The 19,229-nt window shown below is 33.6% G+C and overlaps 1 protein-coding gene across 2 annotated transcripts in view; it reads right to left on the bottom strand.

Annotated features, from left to right (window-relative positions):
* Positions 1–2,825: 2,825 nt before the first annotated feature.
* LOC114123234 (ecdysone-induced protein 74EF) overlaps positions 2,826–19,229 on the bottom strand; it is a 113,271-nt gene continuing 96,867 nt past the window's right edge. For both annotated transcript variants that reach the window (XM_050198198.1, XM_027986136.2), the window contains 5 exons: positions 14,189–14,311; positions 13,663–13,878; positions 7,574–7,987; positions 7,248–7,440; positions 2,826–5,740 (listed from right to left, as the gene is read on the bottom strand). In XM_050198198.1, the coding sequence (XP_050054155.1) occupies positions 5,632–5,740; positions 7,248–7,440; positions 7,574–7,987; positions 13,663–13,878; positions 14,189–14,311 (1,055 nt within the window). In that variant the 3' untranslated portion in view covers positions 2,826–5,631. The remainder of the gene's footprint in view (positions 5,741–7,247; positions 7,441–7,573; positions 7,988–13,662; positions 13,879–14,188; positions 14,312–19,229) is intronic.

The raw sequence follows: 19,229 nt of genomic DNA, 5'->3' as shown, positions 1-19,229 counted from the left end.
TAAGGCATCATAAAATACAATACAACATAATTAATATTTACCATATAAAATACCATATAATGCCAACCGAAAAACCTGGCTTCAATTGATAGTAGGAGTTCTCTATCTAGTTCTTTATAGAAATCTGTGGAATAAACTATAATTTTATCTGAAATAACCAATTTTTTAAATTTATCGAATGCTACCTGACAGTCCCAAGTCCAAAAAAATTACTTGTTTTTCGTTTATAAATGATATAAATGGATATTATAATTATCGAAAAACGTTCGGTAAGAATCTAGAATAATAATTTACCTTGCCTGCGAATTATTTACTTTGTGTTATATTACGAAGCGTTGGTGAATCTACGATCGCTATACATAACTTTATTTTTACATTTACATAAACCTACCGTTGAAATAATAAAATCTAAATAGGTACCTACTCAATTTCATATTTTTTAAAATTCATTTTTAGATAATTTTACTTTTAAACCTTCTTCATTAAAATGTTAAATAGGTACTTCGTTCAAATCATTCAAGTGCTCTATTCTTTATTATCTGATAATTATAATATCGTTCAATAAATTTGCTACACCATCACGACCGAGGAAAAGTTTTTTTTATTAATTTTTGGAATATTACACTAGACTGTATGACAACATATGGCAACCTATATACCTTAAAAAGTCCTTTGTGGATGATTTACGTAAAGATTTTCGAAGACACTTCGTCTAAAACTAATTGATAGTACCTTCACTAAGGTCAATTTTACTAAACTCAATTACTCTACTCGCTTTTTGAAAAAAAATCTTCGATTTTCAGTAACGAATAATGGATATTTTACGTCCTGAATAAACTTATTTACCGTAACTTTGTAATCCGCACATCATTTAATACATCCATCGCTTTTTAAAATCGGTACTAATGGAATTCCCGATTCGCTCAACTTATCCTGAGAAATAACACTTAGTTTTTACACTATACATAACTGCTCTTCTAACTGGTCCTTAATAATTGCGAAAGTAATTTTTCTTGTGTAAAATATAGACATAGTATTATCCTTCCACATTAACTTAGATTTAAGTCTTAAAATCCTTGGTGGTCTGTATTTTTTGGCCCCCAATCTCCGTACACTGTATGCCATAAACCAGAATTTTCGCGTGTAGCGTTTTGTATTTTTGACAAAATTATTGCCCTTTTTTTATCCAATTAACTTGGTCTGTTTTATTGAACAAGTTTCTTTTGCAAGTGTAATTTCAATAATTTGAGAAATGGTTGTTTAAATGGTTAGTTTTTCCTCACAAATTTTGTCCATGATTATCTCTGATTTTAATCCAAAAAAAAATGTATTGATTAAAATACCTTGTCACTAAAATTGCAATTTGTTTATACGTTCCTAAGTCTTGCTGTGAAATCCACAATTCATTTACCTTCCTATTGACTAGCCGCATAAAAATTATTCCATTCATGAAAGACGATTTTTTTTTCGAAATAAAATGATTTTCTAACAACATACACAATTCTTTAAAACTATTTTCTTTTGGTAACTGTGGTGAGCACAAATCCCATAACATTTTGAACGCATCTTGACAAATGCAACTTAAAAATACCGACATTTTTAAAATCATACTTGATTTTATTAAGTATCAAAAATTGTTCCAACTCTTTTTGATAATTTAATAACTTAATTAAATTAGTAATATTAGTAGTTAGGTTTTCTTGTAGTTAGGTCATTCTTGATTGTGGCAGCACCATCTCGATTTTGTTCTTGGTATAATAGCAAGTCTAGTAAAACCACAAGATTAAGACCAATTATTTCAATCATCATTATTTGTATCTAATCTGTATAGCAATCTGAATACTTTAAGCCCATTTGATGTTTATAATATCTACATAATATAACGATTTATTAAATAAATTGTACGAAAAAAAGTTTAAAAAAAATCAGTTTAAATAATATTTTGATCAAAGACATTTTTGTCATTGGATATTTTGACTAAAAATTTAAAAAACTATAACACGCCAACACGGTGTCGGTGTTTTTGTCGTATTCCGATTCGCCGACAATTTATTTCCGTTTTACCGCTATCTCATTTAACTACCGTCTACCTGGTGTTTATTTCCCAAATTATTTTTGTTTTATTATTATTATTATGTATCTGAGATTATTTTCAACTATCGTGTGATCTGCAAAATCCATCTAAATTGACCGATAGTGCGGTTTCTCAACTCTACCATAAGGTTCAGTACTCTGTACAAACATCTACATTCTACATACAGCTAACTGGAGATTTTACTATCAGACCCTTACAATAATGTATTGTGCAAACACCGTTGTGTGTTGTGATGAGTATAAGCCTCTGTAATATCTATATATAGTTCAGAGACTGCGTAAAAAGAATCGTTAAAAAGCAGGTCGTTTACCGAGGTACGCATATTATATGTTATGATCATGTCACGAACGTACAACACCGACTAGGACTGCAGCAAATATAATAACACAATACAACAATAATATTACTGGTCTTATTTTGTATTTTATTATAATATATATATATAATATATATGTTTATAAAAATTACGAATATTTTTCCTAACAGTAAACATTTATCATAGATATATTATACATATACATACACACGTATAATAATAATATATTAAAGATTTATTGTTTTTTTTTTTGTATAAATATTAAGCTAATATTACACACACACTCACACACACATATATAATATGTATGTATATATCATGTATATAAATTAAAAGTATCCTAAAATATACGCCGTTGTATCATTTTTCTCCAACCCCGTTTCGAGGGCGTCGTTAAGTACAAAAACAAAGAAATGAAAAAAAACATATTTCGTGTATTTTACAACATATATAATATAATATTTAAATAATCAATTCTTCCCTATAGGTACACAGTATATATTATAACAATTTCATAGAAAATTTGTTTTAAAAAAAAAACATTTATTCGATTAGTTTTTTATAATAAATCACATCTTATCTATGTATATACCTATGTATATAATAAATTCCTTTCGATTTCTCGTTAATTCAATCACATGCCGGTTCACAGTCTCTAACGGAACGTAAAATTTAAAGACAAATAAAAGGAGAAAACAAAAAAAAAAAAACATAAAAAAACCTTCCTACGAATTCGTCACCAGTATTATACATAGATAATATATATATGTATAAATATAAATATAAATAAAATAATAATAATAATTTAAGATATATTATAATAATCACATATCGATGTATTACAATAAAGCCTTGCTGTTTTTCGATCACTATTGAATTATTCGTTTTGTCTGGTTTTTATACTGCCTATAATACGTATTTAACATATAATATTCGTCATGTACAATCGTCTGACAAATACTTCATCCTCCAACCCGACACACCCCAACAATATCACGACAAACGTATAAATTTTAGGTTCTCAACAGACACGGCATAAAATATAATGAACAGCAGCACACTATTATCAGAAAACAAAAATTTACATATCCTAACAATACGACGTTAAACGACAAGTGGCGAATATAATATAATAATATAATATTGTATAATTACAGAAAACAACGAAGGAAATTAAAACATAACATGAAAAAGTTAGAGAGAAAGAGGCAGAGAAAAAATTTTTTTCTTAGATTTCGTATTTACTTGAGCAACATCGGAAATATAATATAGGTACGAGCAAACCGACAACGGTATAATTTATTTATAGTAGTAATAACAATAATATTAACAATAATTATTGTTATTCGCAAAATATATAATAATAATAATAATTCGCTATCGTATAATATCGGTGCAATATATTATTAAGTAAATGGTATATGGTATAGTTTGAGGTTTTTCAAAAACGCGTTTATTACGAAAAATTGACGAGACGAATGATAAAAATTAATTAAGAATATATTGTGTTTTCTTCGCTTCGTGCGCGTATTATGCAGATACGTTTTTGTTGATTAAATTCATTTTTCTCTTTTTTTTTCATTTTTTTTTTCATACAAATAACATTGAAATATTTATTAAGTCATTACTATTATTATTTATTAATTTGTTTAAAGGACGTAACAATTATAATGGTAAACAGTTTCGTTGTGATTACCACTATATAGACCGTGTATAGTAGTAAACATTTTTATAATAAAGTCGTGTCTATTTTTTGAGCTTTTTCGAGTAGTTTCGCGAGCGTTATTAAAATAAAAATATATAAATATAAATAATTTATTATCGCATTATTAAATGTGTTTAAGTACGGATTATATTAAAAGTCTGTTTGTTATTCGTTTAGTTTCGTTTGAGGCGACGCGATGGTAAGATATTCGATACATAAACGTCCGGTGCCAACAGTTTAGTTCACGTTAATGATTCACAAACACATTAAATCCTTAAAATTACATACAAAAACAACAAAATAAATAAAAGGAAAAAATAATAATAATTTTAACTTAAAAAAGCATACAAAAATAGTTCGAAAAAAATTTTACACAGAAATATTATTACAAATAACATTAGTACCTACCTAATAAAATGTATTGTGTATATATATATAAGTATACATATATATGCACAAGAATAATTAAAAACTTACACCAACAATATAATATATTATGACCTTAAAGCTATTCTTATAAATTATGGTTATGTACAGTAATAAGGGGTTTCGTTGACTTAAGTTGAGAAAAAACGAGTTCTCGGAACAAAAATAATATATATATAAAAAAAATTACAATTGTAATAATTATATTTATGATAAATGGTAAAAATAAAACTATACACACACGTATATGCGCCGTGTGCATATAATAATAAAGTTTTCATCTTTTATTTTTTGTTTTTTATTTGTTCCGAATCGAATTTATTTTCCTAATTAAATTAATAATAATAATAATAATTAAAATTTTGTACACGTTTCGAGATTTGTTTTAAATATATATAATATATACTAAAAACGTAGAGATCGGTCAAACTAACAATAATTAATTAATATGATATATATTATGTATATTTTTGTTTTTTTTTTTTAATTTTTTTAATGTTATTGTATATTATATATATATATATTTAATATATTATATCATAATATCTTCTCGGTTAATTATTGTCAGTCTTTACACACACACACACATATACACATGCACACAGACGAGATGGCTGCAGCAGCATCAGCTACAACCAGCAGGGAGTACATCAAAATATATTATTATAATATTACAATGTTTAAACGGTAGCAGCAACGATGGCGACAGTACTCGTTCACGAAAAAAAAATATATAATATGAAAAAAAAAGAAACACAAGTTTTTGCGCGATATTTACACGGCAGACGAGTTTGAACTCGAGTGGTGCAGTATTCTATATACTAATAATATAAAAAAACACACGCACGCATATACATTTATCTTATATACATGTTATACACACCATATGCAGGTTGAATTTTACCTACATATAGTAATGATAATAATAATAATAATAAAAATAATATTATGACGACGGACTGGCGACGACGATTCTGCTCCCGAGGTGGAAAGAATAAATTATAATATAGCAACTGCGATGATGAAGATGACAATATATTTATAAATTATTATCACGAGGTCTTTGGCCGTTTTCGGGTTTACATATCCTTATGCGCCGGAACAATCGATTTCGACGATGTCTTTGGGAACGTCGACGAATTGGTAGACCAGCCTCTGGCCGTCCACTTTGGCCAGAATTCCCCTCTGGTAATAATACCTGAGAACAAACAAACGAACGAACGGTTATTGATGTGAACACATTAAACTAAACGTTATTAACAGCATTAGAAATTATAAAAATTCATTTAGTTTTACAGTCATCTAAGCGTCTAATAGTTTAGCGTTAAATACTATAAAGGACGGTTTTTTTTCTTTCAAGTACACGAGACAATGTGAGTTCAAAGTTCGATCAATGATCGTGTTCAAATAATATGAAACTAAGCATATTATTATCGCAGTTTGTTTGTTTATTATTTTGTTTAATTGAAAAATATCTAAATCAGTTAGCGATAACAGACAAATATTACATTTTTAATAGGTGGTATAGTATTAAATGAAAACGAAGTTTTAATGTTTTATTTACCGAAGATTCATTTGGAGGATGGGATGATAGTTAAATATTTAAATTTTATTATTTTCTCTAATATTTATAATACTTTACTCCGTACAAGGACATGCGTAAAATGAATAACGTAGTCCAAGATTGTACGACCATCAATGACGTTATGGGATATATTGTGTGCAGTCCCTATGTTAATATTTTAAGTATCCGGAAATGCAAGGACTTTGGAGTCTACATAGCTAGCATGTTATAGTTTACTATAATATGCAGAGTAAATATGCTTTATTCTATATATGATTAGTACAATTAATTATGTATAAATAGCCTAACATAAGCGTAGTTAATTAAAAAAAAAAAAAAATTATTTCAAAAACGAATCGATAACAGAATAATGTATCTATACTTCAATTAAAAAAAAATCAATCGTAACGAACATATTATTATTATAATATATAACGTACAATATTACACGATTTTGTTGGCTGCTGCATAAATTAATAAGTGACTTTATTATAATATTACGATATTACGTTATCTGTTGCAGCGTACTAGCAGACCGTTGTAGGTATATAAACGAAACGGTGTTTACAAACAACGTCTGGTCGTCGTCGAAAGCAAATTAATCGATTTATCGAAATTATTATTTTATATTATCATATTATAGGTAAGTAGCCGGTATATACTGATGCAGCTATATGTTTAAATGTCTTATAATGTTATTATTTATTACACGCCGATCATTACTGATTTATACGAACGTTGCACGCCGTGCACGTGCGGCAGTATAGATAAAAATATAATATAATCCAACGAATATTCTAATAGAATACTGCCGGCGAGCAGCAATGAATATAACATAACATAATATTATAATACAGCATAAATGGTTATTACTTATTAATTTAAAATTCAGAGACCGGATCTCTAAGCACTTAAAATAATAAGAGTAAGATGTTTTTATGCATTAAGATATTCTTATACATATGAAAATTATCGGCATCTGTTCTATCCCAATTTCGATGTAAAAAAAAAGGGTATGTTTAACACTACTGAAACTGTTTGCACAGTTACTTCTATCATTATTGTATTCGACCGTTTTCGTCGTATAAACTATGTAACATCACAAGGTATAATAATAATTTATGATAAGATTAATTCTTACCTGAGAGCACGACCCATCGTCTCGTAGTTCATGTCTGGTTTGTTCTTGTGCTCTCCCCAAAGTTTAGACACCGCTTTGGAGTCGACCAACTTGAATACGCCTTTTTCCCGATTCAACCACTTGATGAACCTCGGACAGTAGTCGGAATTTTGCAGTAATTTAAGCAAAAATTCCCAAAGATACGTCGTGGAACCTGTGTACAAAAAACAGCACTCCGTCAGTATATAATACAATAACATAACTTTATAACTACACGCGATAAATCATGTATAATAAATGAAAAAAAAAATCGTGAGTAATTCGATCGTTACAAAATAATTGTTTACCTTCTCGGCTCTTCCGCTTGGGTCCCGTGGCCGGACAGGACTGTTGTTGGACGGCACCCGGGGAACCGGCTGCTGACGGTCGTCCGACACTGCCGTACTTCTTGGGCTTCTTATTGCTGCCGTTCTTGTTTACTGCTTTCTGGTGGTACATGGCCGCGGCCGCGGTGGGTGCGCCAAAGTCCATGTAGTACAGATCATTGAGGTTGGCCGCCCCGGCGCCGTTAGGCTGGTAACAGTTGGCCGCGGCCGCTTGGATAACAGACCCGCGACCGACCACGGTGCCAGCGCCCGGGAGCGCGGCCGAGGGCGGGCACGGTGGCATGGCGAAGTGGCCGGCAGATGTGGGGCTGACCGCCGAACCGTAGCCGCCAACGGCTGAAGGGTGGTAGCCAGGGACGCCACCCCCATAAGGATCTGAGTAAGATAAAAAACGAAAAACTTTAGTAAAAAATAAAAATTGTATGATTTAAGCAGGTATATACACATCATTTGGTACAATATAATTATTTTTCGAATTTAAATTATAATATATTAATTATTTACAACATAATATTATATAGACGCGACCATACGTAAATATATGTAGCGGTCGTTTCAAGGGCGTACACGAAAAACAAGCGCGCGTGTTGCGCAAACGAAAAATTGGTCTGGTAATGCTACTATACGAACTAGAAAAAACGACGGAATAAGAATAAAAAAATCTACATTTTGATTTTTATGGAATTATTATATTAAAATATTATACAGTGGTGCAGTGTTCTCGACCTTGGATTTACTACTATTAAAATACCTACCACTGGACGGCGGAAACGTTAAAAAAATCTTCATAAATCTAGTGTTCCCAGTCTTTCTCATATCCAGAATTCACTATCCACCCACCAGATATAATATTCCAACTGTCCGATAACACGCTATTATTATTATTATATTATTGTAAAAGCGTATTAATAATATTTTGCTCGCGTTCAACACGTTATACCTACCTACCTCCCGATAACAATTTCTAAACATTCCGAACGCGTTTCCGCACAAAAAACAAGTACGGTCATCGTGTACATGCGATATAAGTATAGTTACTTCATTACTCGTTATTATTTTAAACAGACCACGCCGTATAATATATGTAATGACGTAGCAAGTAAATACTTTTCCCGGTTTTGCGCACGAGACGTCCTTAAAAGGAGACGGACGGACGACGGACGCTATACAAGACGCGTACAACGTATACTGAACGGTGACTATAATAATACTCGGGTAGCTGTCATTTCACAGTAGCTCGCCAATAGAAATTTATTACTTGCCTTTTGATTTTTCGATCAACAGAGTCCGGGAAAAGCGACAATTTCGAAAGTTTCTGAAATCTGAAGGGCTCGTATCACGATGATATTTACTATGTATGGTTTTGGACACACGTTTTTGGCTTGTATGTGCAATACAAGCAATACAATACAATACGTTATGACGTGTATATAATATAAACGATGCGTTTCGCAATATCATTATTTACCATATACATATCATGAACCGCGCACACGGTCTATAGAGAGCAGGAAACCGTTGTGGGAACGACCGACGACGACGATGCAATTTCTCATTCAAAAGGAGATTAAAATATTATTATATTATTAATATTATAATAAACGTCTTCTATTTCCTATTATGTATAGGTTACACTATAGGTATACACTATATATTATATACGTCCGGGTGTATTTATATATATTATTGTTGTGCTACCACTGTTCCGTAAACGGATTTCCGTTTCGTCCAGTCGATGTTTTCATTTTTTCTCTCAATTCATTAAACAGTCCGCCTGAACTCTCAGAGGCTTACTCTCGGACCAGATTCAGATACCTGTACGGACGATCGCGCTTAGGTATACGAAAAACGTTATTATTTGTAATCTATTATTATTACTTGTTACAACATACATCGTGTGCACGTCATGTATAATAATATAATATTGTTTTACAGATGATTAAAATGGCAGATCATATAGGTTTTTATACGTAACTATGGCGCTTCCCCGCGCTAATCCTCACCGACTATTACGGCGGACGAACCGGTGTCGAAACCCAGACGGTGGTACCCATATACATAAATGTATTTTTTTTTCGTTCACCTTGAACTTGGTCGACCTATCCTTCTCTCAATTTCAATCTCTCTCTCTTAAACACATACGTACGTCGTGTGTATACGTCACGCTCAGCGCGATCACGGGTGTGTGTATTTGTGTGCACGCCACAGTGCAGTGTTTTCGTACGTGCGACTAATATTATATTTAATAATATATCGCGAAAAACCGAATCGCGTGTTACGCGAACAAGGAAATGTGGAATGATTATTAAACTATAGGTACTTGCCTACGATAAAATTGATGATACAATTATTTATACCGATTACAAGCAGAGTGATAGATAAACTGAATTTGGTCGTTTACATTTTCTGATAAGCCCAAATTGACTGCATCGATTATCGTTTTGTTTTTATTTCATCCTTGCTATTCCACAATAGAAATTTAATTTAGCAGAAACTTGTATACAGACTCAGTATCGTTGTTGTGGTAGTGGGGGCAAAGGCGGTGATTGTGGGGTGCCTCTATCTATTTAACCCTCTTTAAGCCACTCCCAAAATAACTCAAAGCCTACCCTAAAATTAATATTTTTTCTTTATGTTGTTTTGTTATGTAGGAATATTTAGTCCTTTTTCCTCTAAAATTCAATCAAATCTCCACTTATGGCACATAACATATTATTTGTAACTTTTTAAGAGTATTCTGTAACGTGCTGTATAGTGTATCATTTTTATAATATCTCTTACTAACAAAATGTTTAAATATACGAAATCAGGCTATTGTTTATACCCACAACCCTGTATAATTATAATATATACCGTTCAAATATTCTTTCCGGGAACGAAAACCGACCAACTTGCGCGCGCGTGGCATCCGCGATTTCCGCGTTTCGCGCATATATATAATGTGTAATAGTTGCTGCAGCTGCTGCCGTCGCTAAATACATCCGCCTGCGGCTCACGAGTGCTATTTTCAGACATAAGCGCAAGCCTGGCCCCCGACGCCGTTATTCGCATTCCGCAGGAATCGGATGGCCACCGCAACCGAGCCGGAGCCTACAGCGCGGTGATTTACGTGCACCGTTGGTCTTGCACGTCTTAGCGAAAAATCGCATAAAGTCCTAGTCTAATATTTTACTACTAGTCTAATATTATATAAAATCTGTTTAGAACAAAAAATGATATTCTTAAAACCAAAAAATATCGTAAAAATATTTTTATTACTTCGAATATATAAAATAAGTTTTTATATTTTATTGTTCATTAATTGTCTTACTCATTACCCATGTATAATAGAAACTATACACAGTTATACGTTACAACAATATTATCATAAGTTGTCTAAATTTTGTATTTTATCGCCCGATAATTTCGACACGAACAATAACTTAAAGAATATAATCGAAAAAAAATATAGTATTGTAAATATTTGTAATTCATATTTATTTTTTATTTAATTCAATAAAAGAAATCGATTTAATATTTAATTATAACATTGGTGCCTATATTATCATAATATTCTAAATTTCCATTATAATATAGGTACATTCTACTAACACAGGAAGAAACCAAAATCGATTATATTGAATTAATACGTATTGTTGCGATGGACGAAAAATTTTGCTAAAAATAAAAATTTCGTTGGCGTAGGTGTAATCGATCTCGACGGCGTTTGTTTTCGACAACAACCCGCCAAATCGTAATGATATTATAAAAAATATTATATTATACTTCCTGGTTTTAGCGGCACCCCAATCTTCACAACAAAGTCGTACAATTTATTATTGAACAATAATTATCGATATAATGATATTGTATTGCAAATTGCTATATTAATATCTTCAGTCGTCGCGGGTGTAGGAAAAACATAATGGATATCACGATGGAGAAGAGTGGTGCGGGGATATTCGATATTATTATTTTATGTGGGTACCTATAGTGTTATTATGTGAAGAAGGAATAAAAAAAACATGAGTGAATACTCGGCGACGAACGCGGAAGTCGTTTCGTGTATAAAAATATAAATCGCTATCGAATGGAACGGAATTTGCGCATGTGAGACGACGACTCCCGTGAAGCATCGTCGAAGGTCGGCGACGGCGGCGGTGACGGCGACCACGTGACCGATGGGTTCACGACGAGTGGTGGCGGTGCCGGCAGCGTAGCGTTACGCAACGGTGACGGGAGGGGCTAAGCGAACACTAGCTCGCGCGTTTTTTGAATAACAACATATTATCGTAGTCGTACCTAAATTATATTATTTTGGCAAAAATTCATACTCAAGCCAAATGAACTCGAGCGTACGAGTAGACAAAGTATAAGTATATTATATATTTATTTCATTTCATCATAATAATTATACGCACACAGCATGTGTCTTTTTATCTGAATACCTACTCTCACTATGCCTGCACCACCAACGCCACTTCTATTGTGTCCGACGACGAATAATAATAAGATGAAAAAAAAATTATAAGCTACTCGCCAACGTCTACAACCTTTACGGTGGCGGCGATTATATTATTATTAATATTATCATCGTGCATTCGTGCTGTGTTTGTGTGTTTACGTGTTGTACACTTCCTGAATGCGATAACGCTACAATATTATTATATAATTGCACGCGGCGCTTCTTGTTATCTCGAAACGAGAGCGCGCACGTCGCGATATAAATGCGTATAATGATTTATTAATCACATTATTTCGACAAGCACGCCCGTGCGTACCTATACCTACAATACGGTTTTGTGTGAATGATATACATCATGGCATTGTGGGAGATAAGGCAGCGGAAACGATAATATTATATTATTATACTATTATAAACATATTATATTTAAAAATAATAGACGTGCGTTATCGATACGACAAAAGGTCAGGCGAGGTAAACGCATATCGAGCATTTCGCGATTTACGAAAATCGTAAGCGATGGATCATTTTATATATTTAGCAATATAATGTATGAGATATCCATCTCCAACTATGATAGTGCATGTATCGAGCATTATTGTATTGCTATTATTATATAGTGTGTGCGCGAGTGAGAGTTAACCTTGAAGTGTTAGTATGTCATTGCTCTATCTCTCTCTCGGTCTCTTTCCTCTCTTACGCGTCCGTGAGTCCGTCTCGCTCACATCTGCATATCATTAAGTTCTATAATATACATATATATATATATATTATAATACTCTCTCACTCTCGGTCTTTTGTGTATATAGGTACATAATATATCCACGTTTGCACTCATTCCTACTTCCATCCGTGTGTATGTATCAGTGTATCTCTCTCCTGCGCGCCACACGAGCTCACATGCATTCGAGTCGAGGTGGTCACGTGACCACCGCTCAGCGCCGGTTCTCCCTTTCCGCAAATCGCTATAGAAAACGAAATAAAAAACCACCAATCGTCCTCAAGCCGCGCCACCGCGACCGCATTGGCAACACTGCCGAGTGTAAACTCGTTTTCATCGCTAAGACTTTTTTTTATACATATTTATTATATTGTTCCAACTCGCACTCAAACAAACTGTTCGCACACACACACATACACATACACGACCCACACCGAGAGCGATCGACTTGCGCCAAAACGGCTATTACTGACCAACCGCACGACCAATAAATTTACAACGTTCTCTTCCACCTTCTCCTCCAGTAAGCACAAAAAATTGTCATCGTTTTTTACAACATTCAAGAAACAGTATAATACGACGAGATAGAGAGAGAGTAAGATCGTCGAACAAAATGGTAAAAACATTTTTCGCAATGAGTCATTACGCGTAATCTTTGTTTTTTATTAACTTCGAGACACATATTTTATGCATGTTCAGCATATTAAATATAAAAAGTTACTCGATTTCTGTATTCGACTATATTATACGCGTATTAAGTTGTAGTTTTATCTATGAACGGTTTTTACTCTTTTGAACGATAATTTTATGAAATACGAAAAAAAAACAAGAATAATAATATTGTACCCGTGAAATGTAATTATAAAAATATTGGTAATAACTCACGGTTATTTCGCATGAAAAGTGGATGTTTGGGCGATGGAGGCGCGGGACCGGGATGATGGTAAGCACCTGGTGGTGGAGCGTTCACCCCGTATATCCTGGAGAACAAGTCCTGTTGCTGCTGTTGCTGTTGTTGCTGTTGCTGTTGTTGTTGCTGCTGTTGGTGGCATTGTGCGATACTTGGCGGGTCTGGGCTAGTACGACGACCGCAAGAAGAGACTGATACAGCGTACAGAAAACAATGAAACAAAACCAAAGACCCAAACACATTAATCTCTTACTTCAGCATAATATAATGAGTTGTAAGCTTGTAGAAACAACTAAAGTAAATATTTAGTCAGAAGTGTGCAAAAATTGAGGATGAAAGCTGAACTGATAATAACTAATAAGTTAGTACAATATTATAAAATATTTATTTTATAGGAATTATGTCGATAGTATCTTAATAAATTTGGAAGATGAGGAAAAGGAAAAACTTATCATTATTATAATATAATATAGTCGGTTATTAGTGCGAACATAATCTGACCTTGGTGGTGATACTGGTGCGGTTGGAGCCGAGCCCTGAGCTCGGTGTCGGTGGATGTGTGTCCACTGCTGCTGCTGTCCACGTCGGACACTCCGGAGTCCGCGGGGCTGGGCGGCAGAGAGCCTGAAATGAAACAAGAAAACACGTTAATTTATACATAATAATAATATATTATAAACACAACGCGTTATTCATACAGCGAGAGGCACACAGGTTTTTTATACAATATAATATAATATCGTACACAATGTTATGTAAAATGTAGTATGAATGTATGATAAGTATAAGCATGTACAATAAACATAGTAAACTGCATTATACAATTTTAAACATCTACTGCAACTATAGGATTTGTATCGTGATTTTATGTTTTGCCGGACAATTTTTATTTTAGTAATAATAATATGTTGTTTACGGGAAAATAAATGAGATCGTCCCCTCGCTATACCTCGATGCAGGTTTTCAAGTACCTAATCATTTTTAATTTACTCGCCGATGACGTCGAATTTCCGGGGTTTTAGTCGACCAACAAATTAAATTCACGTTTTACTGTCAATATACGCAGTGTGGTAATATTTGATCAACGAGTGTGAGTATTTTATCGACACGTAATGTAATTTATTGTTACAAGTTTATAACCTAATACACAATATATTTGGAGCATGTCATGTGCACTGCGCATATATATAATTAACACACATACCTAATACATATCGTTATAGGTATTAGATATAATATTATAAATTATATTTATCATTATCATTATTGCGGGTGCGGTATGGGTAGTTTCAAGTATTATATTACAATCGGTTGTTTTGTACGCCCGTTTGCGGTACTGGTCAGTCGTGCTGATCGATGTCGGTTTGTGCACATAACAGTGTCGTAAAACTTAGCGTTACGAAACGAGTTAGAGAATTTTCTGTACATTATACACGACATCAGCTGTTTCATAAACACATTTTACGAATATACATATACTATGTGTCTATATATGACTGCAATATCTGGTTCACCGCTAATTTCTGACGATGTTTTATTATTATACTATTTATTTTTCTATTTTCCGTCGGCAGAGATAGAACACGAGGTTTTTTATAAACAATTGGATCATTCCCTCATTATATAAAATATGTATAGTATAAACGATACGTCCAGTTTACGAGTAAATATTGAACAATTTTAATTTTTCGACGACGTAGCAACAAATTAACGAGTCAACGGCTGTGCGGAGTCATAAAGTATAAATATAATAATAACTCGCGTATTACCATATTGTATATTATGTACAATGTACACTATACAGGGTAATTCACTAAAATATGCTTACCTCCATTTTTTTTATTCAAATTCAGATTACCTAAAGACCATATTTCAGAAAAAATATACGTTAAATAATAAATAATTAAGGGGGGAGGGTTATAATTTGAAATCATAGTCTTAAAGTATATATTTTAAAGATTCCAAAAATCAGATTTTTGAATAACTGAAATATTAAAAATAAAGAGTGGACATGCTTGGTGAATCACTATACAGTATACATATATTATTATTTTTGCTGTGGCGCAAATGCATTCATGCGTATCATGTGACGAGAAACGCATTTAGAAAGGAAACGTCTGACTGAAAAAATAGTTAAGAGTCGTAACTACGACGGAAAGTTCCCATGTATTATACCATTTATACCTAGATAACGGCATAACGCGTATACACATAATATATTATCGTCATTATCCGCGCGTCAGTTATGACCGTTGGGTGTAAACGATGTATTACTTATAGAGAGAAAAGGTCAGAATGAGAAGAAAACGGGTTTCGGCCGATTAAACGCGTAAAATAGAAATCCATTAATCACTGTGGCGGATTGACGGGCGTCGACTGGCCAGACCTCGGACTGACCAGGTCTCATGCAAATGTCACGTCCCGCGCACAGGTGTAGATCACACGCGGTGGTCATTGCCATTAGTCATCGTGTCCGCGAGTCGGTCCCCCGGACGACGGCCGATGACGGACAATGATACGCGCTCGTCCCTTCTACGTTTTGTATTCTTCTCTATATCCGCATACACCGTATATCATTATTATTATTATTATACAGTATAATATTGTAATTTCGTGATACGTCCGAAGAGAGGCTATTTATCAGTCTTACTGTGGCGGGGCGAACCGTGACGATATTGTTGATATGTTAAGTATGATAATTATTATGCGCGAGTGTTTTATATTGTATAGGAAACGGCGGCGGCCGCCGCGACCGTTACAGACAAAAGCAGGAAGAAGCAGCCGGATGACGACTACGACTATGACGACGACAACGACGATCACCGCCACCACCACACCACTACCACAATCGTTGTACATGCTTCCTATAGGTACGACGCCTCTTCTTCTGGCCCGCGCAGGTCTTCGCCGTTCCAGGAGAGTCTGACGACGACGGCGAAACCGGTTCGGCGAGCGTATAAATTCACTGACCCCGCGCCGAGACCTTGGGAGTTTCTCTACATTGCGCCGGTTTTTTTTTTTATCGGTTTTACACGAGTCTTTCAATTTTACTCTGCAACGGCGGAGAGCATTCCAAAAAGTGAAAAAAAAAATGATATAATATATATAATACGGTCGTCCGCGTCCCCAGGAAACGATAATAATTCATCGGCGGACCGCGCGAAAAGGCGTAATCCTCGGGATTATAATAATAACAATAATATATAATATCGAATATACGTGCGGTGTATACCTATTTAAGGGGCCACGAGGGAAATGTACCCTGCAGAGCAGCTGCTGCTGCTGTATAATGTGCATACAACTCTTTTTTTCCTCTTTTCCGATTAATTTTTTTTTTTGCCGCGTCAAAGATATTATACAATACAATATTATTATTATTATTATTACTTTTTTTTTGTGCTGAAAACGCGAAATTTCAACCCAAAAAGGGTGAAGTAGGTTCTTCTCTTTGTTGTCGTCGTGCGAGCACATCCTCATCTGCGCGGGTCGTTGTGCAATCTCGTGCATTTTATATGTACAGCTGAACGACGGAAACCATCATAGTGTTCACCTGCAGTATAGTCCCTCATCGCGCCCGCGGTGCACTCGCAGCCACCGTCATATAATACGCGGTCGGTGTGATTTTTGGGGCATTTCCACCCTTTTTTGCGCAAAGGGTTAGCTGCCGGCCGTAATTTCGACGACGCAATTATTGCGTTTATAATATAATACACTGCAGTTGTATAGTGTTGTATAAAAGGGTTTTATCGTTCGGCGTGGGGTTTTTGACACTTTTGTGGAAACCGGTGGCGCGTGTCGCTTTTTGCGCAATTTCAATGGGACCGACGCCTGCTGCTGCGGCTTTATTATTTGTATTCATATACGGTTGCGATAAAAGGGTTTGGCTCGAGCGTATCACGAAAACAACTTCGCGGACAATGCGCATGCACGTAAACACACAGATGTTTCCATAATTCTGATGTTTTCGACGGAAATCCAATACGCAAGGGTTGTCACCGAAGAGCGGTTATTATTATTATTATTATTATTAACGATGAATTTTTCGCGACTGCCGACAGGAAACATGCGGTATAAACATTAAACAAAATTATATAAATAGTTAGCGAATAAACATGACCTATAAATTAAAGAAGAACGAATAGAAAAAAAACTTGCGGATGTGCTTGCACAGCCCCCGCGGTTCGTCCTGCTGAGTATTACGTCACGATGGGTAGTTGTGCGCGACGACCGCAATGACGACGATATTGTATAGTTGTGTTTGTGGGACGTAGACAGATTTTTATCGCCGTGCAATAGTTGCAATAATAATATTATAATACATACAGTTTCAACTATAAGACCGACCGACGACGATGTAAAATCGCTATGTTCTTAAATTATTGTTATTATTATCTTAGCGCATATTTCTTCTTTCATAGATACCTACATAAAAATATACCCATTATAATACAACAGTATCTATGCTAACATCACCCAGACAGATACATTTGTTCTTGAAAAATGATTGAAGCCTCTACGATAAAAACACTAACCGTGAAACAATACATAATGTCATGGAATATTGATACCTATGATTTGCGGTTTAAAGTTTGAATTTGACATTAAAAATTAATAAAATGTAATTTACCATAAAGGTACACTAACATATTCATGTACATTATAATATTATAATTTATAATCGTGTTTATATTTATTGTAATTTACATCGCATAATGTGATGTTGTAGATAGTTGGTTATTAAAGTTTAAATATAATTTATGTCAATATGATAACAAAATATAAAATTAAAACCATCTATGAATTTGAGAATATATTAATTTATAATATAGTTATTATAGTGTAATCTCTGTATTATATTAATACAATTTTAAATAAGTTAATTCGTACATACTGATGATGAGTGAAAACTATTTAAATTTGCTAGTTAGTTTTTGTAAGTTAACAAAGATGGTAATAATGAATGAGTTAACTATATTAATTACTAAATAGGCATTAGTTTTTGTACAAGTTGTATGTATACACAGGACTCAAGGTACATAAAGCGTGTTCAAGAGTTTATACACTGAAGGTACGCGGATCGTTGTATAATGTAATAAATGTTCTTTAATTTCAACGGACATCCGGTTCCGGCAATACGCCCACAACAGTATATACGCTATATTATATACGTTATACTGTTTGCAGTTTCTTGTATTTATATCATATAAATAAACAAAATAAATCATGATCGTTTATACCTATATTCACAGAGTTTATTAAAACTGAACATATTATACTTTTTTAAAAATCGAATATTTAATGACGTGTTTTGAAATTCGACACGTACAACAATATTAGTATGACGCGGTTTATTTTTTGTACACATATAATATGTATAATCGTTGAGTTCAACACTTTTTTGCCATCTAAATCACCAATATCTTAAGGATTTTACATTGACAAATTTAGAGGCTCTTTTTTCCCGAGTATCTATGTTTACGTTATAATACTTGTCGACCCAGATTGCAGTACAATCTATTGACTTTATAACATTATAATATAT

This window comes from Aphis gossypii, chromosome 1, assembly GCF_020184175.1.
Source record: "Aphis gossypii isolate Hap1 chromosome 1, ASM2018417v2, whole genome shotgun sequence".
NCBI lineage: Eukaryota > Metazoa > Arthropoda > Insecta > Hemiptera > Aphididae > Aphis > Aphis gossypii.
Note: the sequence above shows the minus strand (reverse complement) of the source record. Positions and strands in the feature narration are given on the sequence as shown.